This window comes from Colossoma macropomum, unplaced genomic scaffold (genome assembly GCF_904425465.1).
Source record: "Colossoma macropomum unplaced genomic scaffold, Colossoma_macropomum, whole genome shotgun sequence".
In the NCBI taxonomy this organism is placed as follows: domain Eukaryota; kingdom Metazoa; phylum Chordata; class Actinopteri; order Characiformes; family Serrasalmidae; genus Colossoma; species Colossoma macropomum.
This window is the reverse complement of record NW_023494803.1, coordinates 33,212,714-33,227,357: the sequence shown is the minus strand read 5'-3', so window position 1 is coordinate 33,227,357 and position 14,644 is coordinate 33,212,714. Positions and strand designations below refer to the sequence as shown.

Genomic DNA, 14,644 nt, shown 5'->3' with positions numbered 1-14,644 from the left:
CCTTGGACATGGCTTCTGGTTTAGAGCCGAGCTTCAGGTCCTGATGGAGGAGATGTGAACAGCAGAGGTGTGCTATTGAGAGTGCCTGCAGACTGTGTCCTGAGCGAGTACTTAGAGACTAATCCTTGATTGCTTGCCCGTCTCACATGGGATGGGACACCCGCTCCCCTCCCCCATCGCCTCTTTCACTTTCTGTAATCCCCTTAGAAGGGCTATCCTTGGCTGTGCCCTGTGTAGATTGTGGCTGGTTGACAGTGGTCAAGGGACAGTGGATCCTGACATGCCTACAGGGTTGAAGGACTGGAAGATTAGCTTGTTTTATCATCTCCTACGGCTCTGAATAAGCACTAACCAAAGACGGAATCAAGCAGAGTGCAGGTTCAGAATTATTTTATGCATGTAAGTGGAATTACGTTACATGCATTATCCACATTAGTAAAAAGTAAGTGTACTTGGTAAGAGATAGCTTAATACCTTTAAAAGTATATAAGCAAGATTAATACTTTTATAAACAAGAAAACTTCACATTTTTGCTATAAACAAAAAAATGTAGTTGTAAAAGTAATTAAAAGTTTTGATAAATTGATGCAAGATAAGTAAGATAGTAAGATAATTTTATGTTGCTTGAACCAAACAAGCTTTCCAACCTAAATACACTAATATAAATATGAGAGGAAATTAGAACAATACATTTTAATTGTGGTTTATTTACGTTACCTATAGCACGTTTGATGTATCTGTGCATAAAAATGTCCAAAAAATGAACTGTTGTTGTGTTTATATGGGGGATTTAGAGTTCTCTCATTAGAGGCTTAGTTGTACAATGTGTTAAAACTCCACGTGTGGAGGCTGTATTTTAGCCTGGGTAGCTCTCGCTGCAAGTAGTTTGCATGATTCAAAATGGTGCAATGTTACAGCCACCAAGACAGCTACTAAAACAATATAGGTGTGACCTACACACAGTTAAGTTATCCAAAAACATTTATGATGAAAGATGTTAGTCTTTAGGGTGAATCTCAAGAAATATATGTCCTACTGATGTCACAATTTGCATATAATGTTGCTATGGGAATACAAGAAAAGACTAAAAGTGTGTTTTACTTGTTACCCACGTCAAGTCTGTGCCTTACTTTCCTCTACACACCATAAATATTAGATGGGAAATGTCTAGAACAAAAAAACATGCAAAAAGCCTAATAAAGTTTACATATTCACAGTTTGGAAAGCTAAAAGTACAGAATATTTGATAGATCAGATGGGATATGACGATACAGATGCAATGTGCAAAGGCTGCCATTAGTGTGGTTAGTGAACAGGGCAGATGAGGTCAGCTGGTCCTATTTAAGCCAAGGTTAATTCAGTTTAGCTCAGAGCTAAACTCGAACTGAATTAGCTTAGGAAGGTATATATACAAAAAGCAAAGGAGTAGTCTCATTAGGTCCTATATGCAATGCTCAAATGGGGCGTTTCTTGAACTTTTATTTGATTTTGCAAAAAAATTACAGCTTGCAGGTGAAGTACTGAAGCGTAATAAAAGTCCCCTAAACAAAGGCCCAGCATGAAGCTGAACACCACAGCACAATCACAATGGACAGTCATCATCCCTGCCTGCCTGGCCAGGCAGCCCCCATGGTGACCGCTAATGCCCTCACAACTCCAGGCAACATGCCAGTTTCACTCTTAACAGAGCTCCTCACAAAATGCCAGGGCAGCAGTTTCCAAGGAATTCCCTTAGTGTTCCCATCATCTGCCAGGCTTTTTAAGTCAAAAACAATGGACTCTTCAGTAACATAACCAAATACAATGCATGGGATGAAGCCTCAGCCTGTATGTATCTAAGTGTGTATGTATGTAAGTGGGCTGATATAGGACCAGGTTTGTCAATCATGCTAACAAGCATGATTATAGACAGACTCACGCTCATCCAAGACCAGCACACTTTCACTGGAAGGATGATGAAACCTATACAAGAAATAAGTGGCTCTGTGAACGTTCTAGTATCGGTTCCCCTGTACACCTAACGTTATTCATTGTAAGACATTTCTGTGATAAGAGCAGGTACACTAATGAAGTCAGAGAGGTAGAGTAAAATTATTCACTTACTGAGGAATGTCAATAATGGCTACTTACCTCAGAAAAACTAATACACAGGAGGGAGAAGTTTGCTCAAATGAGCTTCCCCTTTATTCAAGAATCTTTCAAGTTGGTTACAAACCAATTACAAAAACAATCAAGATACTGTTCTGCTTTTTCGTAGAAAAAAGAAAAGACATGTTGAAATGAACAAACCTCGAGAGGTATTAACTACAAAAGGAAAAGACAATCACAGAATATAATGCTAATAAACAGAAGAAAAAAAAAAAAGTCACAGCATGACATGTAATCTCCCACACAAACTTTGGTGAAGTGGCATCAAAATCTGGAAAACTTTATGCAGGACACATTTCAAAATGATGAACTCAGCCTTTCTTCAAGAGAAAAACAGCAGCTTCCATCATCAGTCCTTTAAATTGTAATGCAAAATGAAGCAATACGTCATTATATGGTGTCTCACCACACAAGCATGATTGGTCTGTCATTGTTTAAAATAACACTCCAAAGCCAAGAAATCTTCGTATCTCCATTTTTGTTATTTTTCAGTGTTTCACATAATTTCAAAATACCTGTTGCCCTTAACATTGTGTGTAAATTTCATGAAGAATGGACCAAAAGAAACGACCCATGGTTCCACTGATTTACATTAAAAGTAAAGTACGTTTTTTCCTTTTGGAGATACAAGGTTTTCTTCAGACAACAGCAAAATTATATATATATATATATATATATATATATATATATATATATATATATATATATATATATATATATATATAATATATATATATATATAAAAATGTATATATATTTATATATATATATTCAAAAAACAAATACCACCTTATTCAGTTCCAACCATTCAGTCAAAGTCAGTTACAAATAACAGGTCGCTAATTTAATGCATTGTATATTTAATCGGGAACTTTCAGAATGCCTAGAGTAGATCCATTCAGTGCAGGAGAGTTCATCACACAGAAATAAGTAATGCAGGTTTTCCTCATCCAGTTATAAAACAGTTCACTGACACAAGTTAAAAGCCTTAAACAGTAAATGTGACATTTTGGTGATGAATCGAGGTTTGCCGAGTTATTAAAATTCTCCACTTTTCATGATTTTCACCTCAAATGATTCCTACATAACATAAATGCCAGTGTTCATCTGTTGGAACATTGGAAGGGCAATCCAATTACAAAGATCTTTCAATGAAATCACACTTGGAGGTAAGGAATGAATAGCAGGAGGCCTCCACTCCAAACAGAACAATAAAAATAAAAACAGAGTCCAGCCACGCATCTAGCACAAAGGAACCAGAGGAGTGCCGCTGTGCCTTTGCCTCCTGAGAGTCAGGGTCCTCAGTGGTGCAGCCAGAGCGTGGAGCGTAGGTTAAAGAACATTGCCTTCTGCTATATGTAGAATTGGTGATTTGCTAGCTGGTCCATAAATGGGCGCACAAGATTATCTGTGGCAAAGTAGAAGATTAGGCCGAAGGTAATGGAGATGGGCAGAGCTGGGAGGGCCTTCTTAAAGATGGCTAAGAGCAGGAGGGTTAGACACAAGCCCTGAAGAACAGAGACACACATGAGGGGAAGGACAATGCCCTTGGAAACATAAAGGCACTATAAACAAGACATTACCATCATGAACAACAACAAGGTTGTGGGGCAGGGATCAAAGTGATCATTATGACGTGAATGAACTGCTCCAAACTGTTATCATTATTGTTTACAATCCTAAAACCACTAGGTTGCCACCAAATGGTCACACCTTAAACTCACAGAACACAGTTGTGCCTAGCTGGGCATGCATGCCCTGCAAAACCACTGACCAATTTTTGCAACTAACTGAATTACAATGACCACCTGTTTATTTTAGTGTATTTTTACATCCTCTTTGGTCTTGTTTTCCAAAATGTTTCATGCCAAAAGTGATCATTTAAAGCATTCATGTTCACTTGGGGAAATTCAAAAATTATTATGTGATCCGTGAGATGGTGTGCAAGCATGATCTCTCTCACTTCTCACTATCGATTCTTACCCTAGGTGTTTGGCGACTCATTTATACCTTCACTATTTAACCTGGCTCTATAAGAAATGCTAAGATTCAGTCTGCTCAAGGGAATAAAAGTACTGTAGAAACATCTTATACTCTCATAAGGCCTTCAGGCAAAACAGTCCCAGACAAAATGGTCTTGGATGATAAAATTTGTTTGCAATTATGTTCTTTCTCACTAGATTAATTATGGTTTTGTGACCAAATTGAAGACTACAACTTTTACTGAACTCTTGAAAATGTGTTGCAATTCATGCATTGTAATTATCAATGTTATTATTACTGTTACTGTGTGCTTAAATGCTTTGTGGAATTTTAAAAAGAAAAGATAAAGCAAAGAAAAAAAAAGGATGTTGTGTAAGCAAACATTCTGTGCCTTCATGCAGACCCTTTTTATATGTTTGGGGACATTGATACTTAGTCTCTGTTGTTACTGTGTGATTATTACATTCTTGGCTAAACAATAAATTTGGTCAAAGGACTGGTTCTGCTGTGATTAAGCCCAACATTATTGTTAATATGTCAGCTAAGATGTTAAAGCTTGCTGATGTCAATTCACTAAAGAAATCATCCATTTACAAAGTGCAGATTTACTGGGCTAAAACTCAAACTTCTTACATGAACCAAATGTTGGTCACACAGATGCTCTTGCAGTTAGTATTTCTTTCATTATTCTGGGCTTGTTGGTTGACTAACCAGAACCATGTCTAAGCACTACATTTTCACCTCATACTGATCCATACAAACAGTAACTTATCCAATTAAAAAAAGAAATCTTTCCTAAAACAGTGAATACATGTTGCCTTCCCATAATTTTTCTCAGCTTCCAATTAATTTACAAATGCCCTTGTTTCTGTGAAGTATGATAAATAAAAAAAACTCGACAATAACAATAATAAGCCGTACTAAAAGCTATAATACTTATCTTTTATGAAAGAAGAGTCTAAGACAAATAATGTGCATGTGTTTGTGACCTGGTTGGCTGAGCTATAACAGATGTTCTCAGATTACATATTATGAATGTCACCAATGAATGCTGTTGGTCACTTACAATAAGAATGGCCACAAAGCAGGCCAGTGTTGTGTTCCAGTCACCGCTGGCTGTGGCTGAGGCCTTTCCCACCAGCATACTGTAGAAGATAAAGTCTCCAAGACCCAGCTTCACACCCCCTGCAAAACACACATGCACCAGAACACTCACTCTCACTGTACTCTGTGTACGATGTTAGGCTTTAATTACCAAGCAAACCTCATTCTCTATCCCAGTATTTGGTGTGGCAGAACTGGGTGGGGATCTGTTCCTTTAGATTAAAGCCCAGTACAAAAAAATTCCACAAAAGATGATTGCCCAACCTTCTCTTTTATAAGGTCCTTTGATCTCCAGCATGGAAACACAGACATGTGTTCGTATAAAAAAAAACACTAAAGGAAAACTTTAAGGAAGACAGCAGTCATATTCATCTTCAGCCCTGTGGGATATTGGGCGTATTGTAGACATGTGAGCATTTCACTGTTTACAACCATATGTATAAATCATTTAGGATTTTAACCTAAAGAGGCACAGCTACTCATTGAACTTGGTTGGAAAATTTCACATGAGGCTGCAGCACTCTGAAGCAATCTATGAAGTTTCTGTCACTTCTTGGTACTACATGTGGCATTTGGTTTTGGCATCTACCAAGAAAAACAGCCTTAAATCACAACAGTATTTACAGCAGCATCCTAATAGCTGGGTAAGCCTGGTTAAATGTTTACTAAATAGTTACTTTCCATCATAAAATTTTAGCTAATTTTAAGAGACTTTAGAAACCCAGTGTGGTGGCAAAGTAATAACTGACAGCACAATCGTAGCTATGCTCTTTCTTGGGGTGGCAAGGTGGAAGAGTTGAGAAAGGAGGGTGCCATGTTGAACAAAATGTTTCTCTTCCATTGAAACTGCATCTTGATATATTTCCGCTGAACAGATCATTTGTGTTGAGATATTTAGTTGTAATTTTTTATCTCCCTCATTATTGCCTACCATCCTGCTGTCTTTGTTTTCAGTGTCTGTGTCCTCAGAGCTGTCCTCATGTGTTTCACTTCGTTTGCAGTAACTTCCTCATCTGTCAAACTCTGCCCCTCGTCTTGGCCACTTTACTTTTGGTCTTTGGAGTCTGACGCTCACTGCTTGATTTTAAAAAAAGGTAAGTGAGTGTAACCAAGGCTGAACTAATAGTGAGCTCTTTCTTCTACTGTTTTTTGTTTACCTATTTCTTGCTGGTTCTTGAGTGCTTTAGCATGACAGCCAGGTTTCCTTGATATGCAGTACACATTCCATTATACACATATAGATATACACATTCCGAATATTTTTGCTATTCTAGGTTGAGGCTTAATAGGCAGTAGTTAAGCTTTTTTGAGGCTTTTTATTATATATATATATAAAAAAAAAAATATATATATATAAAATAATAATAATAATTTCACTACCACAAAAATTTGCAGCAAGCAGAGAAACACATCTGAAAACGTTTTATCATTCAGAAAAGCTGTTTTCAGCTTGGATGAGTAACGGAGGCTGCCTCTTCAGACGAACTGAGACTACACTGGAAGCTGATGAGGTCTCACACACGGTATTTTCTCCTCAGTGGACGATTGGTCAACATGTTAAATTGCCAGAGAAACATATTTCTACTGTTTCTGGACCTAGCTAACACCAGCTAGGCTAGTTAGCAATAAAGTAATACCACATCTGCCTTCTCAATCATGCCCTTCGCAACACACTCATGTTTAGGTTTCGGAGTGGCACAGTGTAATATACCTACTTACAAATGAGCAAAATCATTACATATTACGTTTCTGTTAAAATATAAAAGAGTCATTTAACTGAATTGCTAGTCTGTACGATTTCTCCATCTTTCTGCCAAGAAACGTAACGAAGTGATTTCAGTTTCTGAATATTGGCATCTCGAACGGTTAACTGAGTACTCCAGTAATTGAGCACATCCCTATCACGCAGCGATGTGTTCTGTACTAGACCTCAAATCTGCTTACCAAATACTATAACTTATTCTGTTACTTATATCCATGTCAGTATATTAACATCTACCAGAATTCTGCTGAAAAAAATATATATTTTTTTAATGTATACTTCAATATACTTTTAATTATTTACTTTTGGGCATGTTTGTGGGCCCCATAGGCTTTTGCTCTGATTGACGGGGATAAGAAGAAAGAATGCCATGTACATCTGCAACAATCACCACAATAAGTATATCATCATATACATAAAAGAGCGCGAAAAAATGGCTCTGGTTAATTGTCATTCTAGAACCTCCACTGTCTAAGAACATCATTTCAAATATCCAGGGGAGATTTATGTCTTCATGCACAATTTTTTCTTACTGTGCTCAGATCAACATTCAGTTTCAGTAGATAACATGAAGACAGAATACAGCTCATGGTCGATGTACCCGTAACACGGTGGGAAAGTACTCAGACTTCAGGGTGTTGAAAATTTGTCACTGAAACAGCCCTGATGGTGTGTTAGGCTCTCAATCCAGCTCTCAGGGAAGCTCAGCCAGCCAGCCAGCACAATGCTAACACACCTGAACCGGGTAATCAAGAGTTTTGCGGCCCTTGATTACCTGACTAAGGCATGATTGGATGGGTATCTGTAAGGACTGTGCTGACACTCACTCTCTTCTTCGTCATCTACAGCTGGCGGACGTGCAGAGGCCATCTGCTGGATCTCGCGCCTGCTCTCCTCAGTAGACTGCATTGGGCCCAGCTGCTGCTCCTGTTGGCCTACCCACTCAGCCGTGAAACCCCCATCTTCTTCTGGCTGGGCTGTTGGGGCCATGGCAACTACAGGATACAGCAAGAGACCTTAAAGTGAGGTCCAGAGTCAGAACAGGAAAAAAATACCAAATCAACAACTGTGCATGCCATTTTATTTAACTAGCAGTTAGCAATTTATGTATGCTTCATTGCACAAACAGAGCTGACACACATACATTTCGACATGGCTGAAAACTTGAAATGCAAAATGCAAGTAGGACTTACTGTGGCTCTCTTGTTGAGGGGCAGGCGGGGAAGAGTTATTCCTGGTCTCCACGTTGTCTGCCATACCAACAAGCCACACCATAGTCGCTGGCAGTAAAAGTAAAAGACCATTGTTATGAAAACTAAACGAGAATTTCTTAAGCCACTCAAGAATCAGAAAGTAATAAATGAAGGGTTTCATACCAAAATGCTAAATAGACTACTTTTAAGAATTTTCTGGTCTTTTTTTGTTTACACTGCTGGGAGTTAGCTTTAGGCATACAAGAAACATCAGTGCATATTAGTATATTAATGATTAATACCACCTTTATTAGAGAAATAAAAATTTGTTTTCGCTATACATCAACTCTTTATACCCAAAACTGTTACAAACGGATCTACAACTTTTTGAAATAAAGCTCTTGTAGACAGGGTAGAAATGGATTTTCCTTTCAGTGTCTTACAAGAATAGATAAGGCCTGGGAACATGGGCTCATTCCTCTCTTGAGCTGTTTCAACCAGAATGCGAAGAGGTCCTTTAGGGCACAACACAGCCAGCAGATCTATCGGACAGGACAGACAAAAAACACTATTAACAACAATAAATAAATAAATTAAAAAAAAACCTGAAAAACAAACAATTTCTTAACATATCCTCCAAGAAAAAAGCTGGAAGTTATACTGCATTTAGGTAGCGAGTGATAATTTTCCTTAACTATCTCCTCTCAAAAGCTCAAATTCACTGCTATATGAGATAAACCAAAACAACTACTTTTTTACATTGGGAAGGCCTCTGGAGAGAAACATTCACACAGGTGATCATGTTTACAGATGGACCATCTGACTGGAACTCACTTTTAAATGTATCTCACTAACTGCACTTATAATTCTATCCTTGTTCCACTGAATAAAATCCTGAAATAACCATCTTCATTCATGGAGCACAGGAAATGTCAAAAGTTAATTTATGTTGTGGCTCTGACGACCTGGCTCTGTCTAAGATGTGTCACTTCTTCGGTTTAGTTCACAACACTGTTCTTCAAAAATATCTTTCCTGTTTGGAAATTAGATCCTTCCTCAACACATATCCCGTCTTATCTTATTAGACTGGTTGCAGGACACTCCTGTTTGCAGGCCTAAAAAATGAGACTACTTTATGAGGGATTTTCTATTCCAAAGTTTTTCTTTTTCTTTAAAAAAAAATAAAAAATACATTAGAATAAAAACATAAAATCTATAGAAATACTCTACAAAATTTAACAGAAATTGAACAAAGCAAAGGATAAAACTACAGGAAATAAATCTTTCATGTTTATGTTCTCACAGAAAGGGGATATGTTCAGATTTGTTTTTTCACCACTGCTTAATCTGACTCCTGGATTTCTAAAATATATAATTTATTCAAATAAATGCATATGAAAATATTCTAGTCAATGTTGATCTGGTTAGAAATGGGGTTAGAGCTATAGCTAAAACTTCAAAATGTTGAGAGATGTGTGGGATAACTGAAAAGAATCCACACTGACTGAGAGTGTAAATTAAGCCTTACTAACCATAGACAGAGATGACAGCCAGGATGAGCCAGGCGGTCCACTCCGGCAGGTACTTGATGAACACCAGGGCCATGAGAGCGCTGATCATAATAAGGTAAGCCTGCTGCAGGCGCAGTGGACCCTTCCAATGGATACAGATCATTCCTACCACCCCAAAGTTCCAGATGATTACTGCCAGCGTGAAGTAGTCCATGGCCACGTTGTATGTTTTGAAGACCTCGCTGCAACACAGCAATGTTAAAATAACACATACTGCAGCTGTGAACATGACAAGTATTCCTAGTCCATGCAGTCGGTCACCTATGTATTATAGCAGGTTGAAAAGGAACTCACCCGAGATAAATGAAGGAGAAAAAGAAGAGCAGGAGCAGCGAGGAGAGGAACAACCAGGCATGAATCACCTGTAATAGCAACGTCAGTAAACTGAATGTGCGTATATAGTCCAACCAAAGGAAATAAACACAAGCTCCTGTAAAAAAAAGTTGTCCACACTATAGTCTAAGGAATGAAATAGTTGAGGGCAAGTAAGGAGCTTAGTCTTAAAATTAATTCTCCAGGACCTCACCTTATAGCACCGGTACTTGTAGAGAAGCACCAGGACCAGTGTCATCACCACTATCACACTGATCATGATGGTTGCATTAAGGATGGAGTTGAGAGCCCGCTGACCTACTGTATCAGTGTCCTCACGGAAAGGAGTGTAGATCCTGCATAAGAAACCAAACTGTCATTAGGTCAAATAGACACCTAATAGAGAATAGGTCTCTATTTGTTTTGCAGTTCTCTCTGATTCTGCTTTTAAATGATGCTCTTTATCTAGAACGTAATATGAAAAAAATATTGATGACATAGAAGTTAACACTGCTTTCTGAAGATACTTAGTGTGAATACAAACCACAAAGTTGAATTACATGATTATTTGAAGCTTAACTTCCAGATTGTGCTTTCTAAACACATGTTTAGTTGGGAACTATGCTTTAAATCTATTGGAAAACACAGTTATTCCTTAATTAACCTATTGTTTATCTGTGAAAAAAATAATAACAGTTATCTAGCAGGGGTATCTAAAAGGAATAGGGCTGGACCAAACAGCATTTTACAGGCTTCAAATACTCTTTAGTGTTTCCAAACGTGCCCCACATGTGATTTCTGGGCATCTGTGCTCTTTTGATTTCAATAGCTACATGGAAGGTGGTGCAGTTTGTTGTGCTCAAAAGTAAGGTGACGTGGATGCACGGCATAAATGTATGATGTATTGAATGAAACCAGCTATAATTTATTTTTTAAAGGCTGATAAAATTCAATACAGTTTAGGCTACAATAATTATGGATTTATAAATTAAGCTTCTGAAAACTAAATAGAGAAACAAATGCCGACGTAATGAATGAATACAAACGTATTCTAATTATTTGAGCCCTAAAAGGAAAAATGTGCAACAATGTACTTGATACTTTAGCTCCTCCTAGAGGAACATGTTAAAAACCACATCATGCCTCAAAATATACAAGATGAAAAGTAAATCTTTCCAATGATCCATCCAACACACTGATACAGTTCCCCCTCTCAGCGTATAGGAAGGAAGTCAACATCTAAGGCAATGAAGAAGTACCACAGGACTGTGGAAAACTGTGCACACTGTGGCCCTTTTTATATCCTATATTTCTAGCATTTTCAATACTTTATATTTCTTGGATGGAAAAGGCTGAGGTGGCATTTAAAACAAAATACTGAGAAGAATCTAGTGTTTAAGTGATGGTGTAAAAACACGGTATACCACTTCCCCACCATTTTATTAGACTAAAAAGTTAAATGGTAATACAAAAAGTAAATTTTACCAGCATCATATTGCTTCTCTTGTAAGTGAACGTTCTCTCTCTGAAACTGCAGCTTTATAGAAGTACAAAGAATTATTCCAAAGAATCTTGGACCATTTCTACTGGCCCAGTAATCATGATACATTCACACAAATGTAAAGCAAAGCTTGCATTACAAATGGTGCAAAAATAAAAATGAGTCAGTAAAACGTTTTTATATGACAGTATCACTAAGTCTCTGCAGCTCAAAACTGTAAAGCTGTCCTGAAGATTTAGCAGCTATCTAAAAGAATATTAGCAACAGTAGTATCTCAACATTTTTCCTCCTGTGACTGAAGTCCTAACTGTAAATATGCTTTATGGTGTTTTATAACACTCACAGCTGCTGGCCATCCTTCTGCGTGTAGAAGCTGACTGACTTGATAGTTGCCACGACCACCACCATGCATAGTGTGACCGGGACGAAGAGCATGATGACGTGTTTGGCTCCATATTTTAGAGTCAGCTCCTCATCCTCCTCTTCCTCGCTGTCGGTCACCACCTGTGGGGGCCGAGCAGAGGGAGGCTGGCCATTGAGCTCAGTCTCTCCTCTGGCAGCACCTGTGGGGTTCCCGGTATCGGTGTGCTGGTTGACCTCTGCTCCATTGGTTGACTGCATAGAAAAGAGAGGAGGGGGTCACAAGCATTCCTTGCATGTGATTAATCTCTACAACTCTACAATGAGGTTGAGACAGACTCTGAGACCAGATTTACTTTTCATCTTGTATATTTGTATAATGTTCATAACTCATTTGCTGACATGACCGCTATGGAGTATAAATGTTTAAAAGAGGTGCTTAAATTCTGTTTTAACTTCGGCAATATATATATATATGTATGTATGTATGTATGTGTGTGTGTGTATACATACATACACACACACACACACACACACACACACACACACACACACACACACATACATACATACACACATACATATCTGGTAACTTTAGAGGGGAAGGCAAGTTAATGTAAAGAAATTTTACTTAGTGACTTTTTCTTTTGGCATTTCTATTGGTTCATTTGTCAATAAATAATGACACAATGTAAAGGGCAGCTTGCATGTTCAAATGGTGTAGAAAAATAAAAATCAATAATTTTTTTTAATTCTCATTATTTTTTTTAAAGTGACAATATTCAGTGGGTGCCATAATAACTATAACAATAACCATTTTATTTAAATAGAACATTAATTGCCCTAAGAAACTTACATTATAATTCTACACAAAAACACGAGGGGGCAAAAGAGCGACATACGATAGAACAACATGGGAAGGTGAGACAGTAAATGTACTAAAAGCACAGCAAATGCAAAGGCGATGAAGCCAGGGAAAAGTTGCGAGCTTGAGAAAACATAGGAGTTGAGATTTAAATGTGAAAAAGGCCCATAGTCTTCATCATGTGTGCCCTAGGTTAAGATCACATAGATTTAACACTTCACAAATAACACTGCGAGAGAAAAACACTGCCAGTAAGTGCCAACAAGTCTGGGCAGGACTGCCTCTTGCTACACGAAAGTAACAGACACCTGATGTTGCAGCTGTTTCTTACCTTTATCTTACCTGCCACACCTGTCTATGTAATTTGGCACCAATCACAGCAGGGAGGGGTGAACCATAACACTCTGTTTTCACTGATAACACTACGTTTTGCTGGGCTGGTGGAACTCTGCTCACATTTGCCCAACCCACGACTAAAGCTGAACAGTCTAGCATAAGAAAGTGCTGAACCAGCAGTATGAGATTTAATTATTTTAAATGCAAGGTTTGAGGAGAGCGAAGCCACAAAACACCAACCAGATGAACCTTACCACATTATTGACCAGATCTTCCGCATTGTCAGCCATTGATGCTTTGAAATGACTCGAACCTCATAGAAAAGCCAGAGCTCAGAGCTCGCTGGACCTGGAAGAAGACATGACCATAGACACAGATGTCTTCAGCTCACACAGAACAGCGCCCCAGCTATACTTCCTATAACCTTTAGCTACAAAACAAATCAAAGTTACCAGTTAGCCAGTTAGCTTTTGTTGCGAAATACGTTACATTAAGAAATCTAATAAACATAAATGAACCTAAATAAATAATAAACTAAGCTTTGCAGACACTGTGAGACCTCTAGGAGTCGATAGCTTTTGCACTCTCTTTTATTTAACGAGACAACTTAGCTAGCTAAGCTACCCAAGGGACGATAGCAAGCTAGCTACCCGCCTGATGTTCGCTTCCTGTTCGGCAGCTTCTTGTTCGAACTCTCCCGTTCCACCTTAAATGAAAAGCATTTAAGGTCGAACGGGAAAATACGAACAAGAAGCTTCAGCCTCGTCGAGCCGGTGGTCTCGTCAGCCAACTTTTAAACGACTCCACGCAAATAATGTAGCTTTTACAAATGAGTTTACATTCGGCGAGCGTCTGTGAAAAGGAAGCCACAGATTTCACAAAGGCAAAGAAAGTCGGGCAGCTAGCCGGCTAACCGGTTATCCATTGGTGTCAATGGAAGCGCTTAGCTAGCTTCAGTTAGCCGTTAGCTGTTCCTTGGACAGAAATGTCCAATTACTCGGATTTAATACGTGTTAATAAACATGTTAAATGTCACCCGGCGTCGTCAAAGAAGCCACGGATGATTCCAGGAGTTACAAACAGACACAGACACTCACTAACCTGACAAAACGCAAACACTGTGAAGACGGAAACGGGGCTCTGTGCTTCGCTGAAGCTTCAGGCTTGAGCTCTGGAGGACAAAACAAAAGTCCCAGATGAACGTCTTTTTAGTCATTGAATTAATATTATTTTCACTAATAAGCACTAAATCAATTCGCATCAAACAAACAAAGTCATAAACAAAACACTGAATTCTAAATGTTTCAGAATAACGTCTTTCTTTTTTAGTACTAATATTTTTATTTTTTTGTGCTAAAGAGGCATCATACCGAGTTCATATGTTTTACATGATTGATAAAAAATATAGATGTGTATTTTCAATATCTCTTAAGCAATGGTTATCTAAGGAAACAAGTACTTGAAATATCCTCGATGCAACTTTTATGGTACAAAATAAGTACACCGAGT

At 38.2% G+C, this 14,644-nt stretch overlaps 1 protein-coding gene across 3 annotated transcripts; it reads right to left on the bottom strand.

The window, feature by feature from the left end:
• Positions 1 to 2,908: 2,908 nt before the first annotated feature.
• Positions 2,909 to 14,324, bottom strand: psen1 (presenilin 1). Of its 3 annotated transcripts, none has more exons than XM_036593648.1 (11): positions 14,237 to 14,324; positions 13,390 to 13,483; positions 11,918 to 12,189; positions 10,288 to 10,429; positions 10,056 to 10,123; positions 9,723 to 9,943; positions 8,634 to 8,732; positions 8,191 to 8,277; positions 7,825 to 8,013; positions 5,198 to 5,316; positions 2,909 to 3,656 (listed from the first exon to the last, which is right to left on the bottom strand). In XM_036593648.1, the coding sequence occupies exons 2-11, from the start codon at positions 13,423 to 13,425 to the stop codon at positions 3,501 to 3,503; spliced, it is 1,389 nt and encodes a 462-aa protein (XP_036449541.1). In that variant the 5' UTR covers positions 13,426 to 13,483; positions 14,237 to 14,324; the 3' UTR covers positions 2,909 to 3,500. The 3 variants fall into 3 exon arrangements, with proteins under 3 accessions (XP_036449541.1, XP_036449543.1, XP_036449542.1); XM_036593650.1 differs by having other exon boundaries at positions 7,825 to 7,992; XM_036593649.1 differs by having other exon boundaries at positions 13,390 to 13,565; positions 14,237 to 14,322.
• Positions 14,325 to 14,644: the final 320 nt, after the last annotated feature.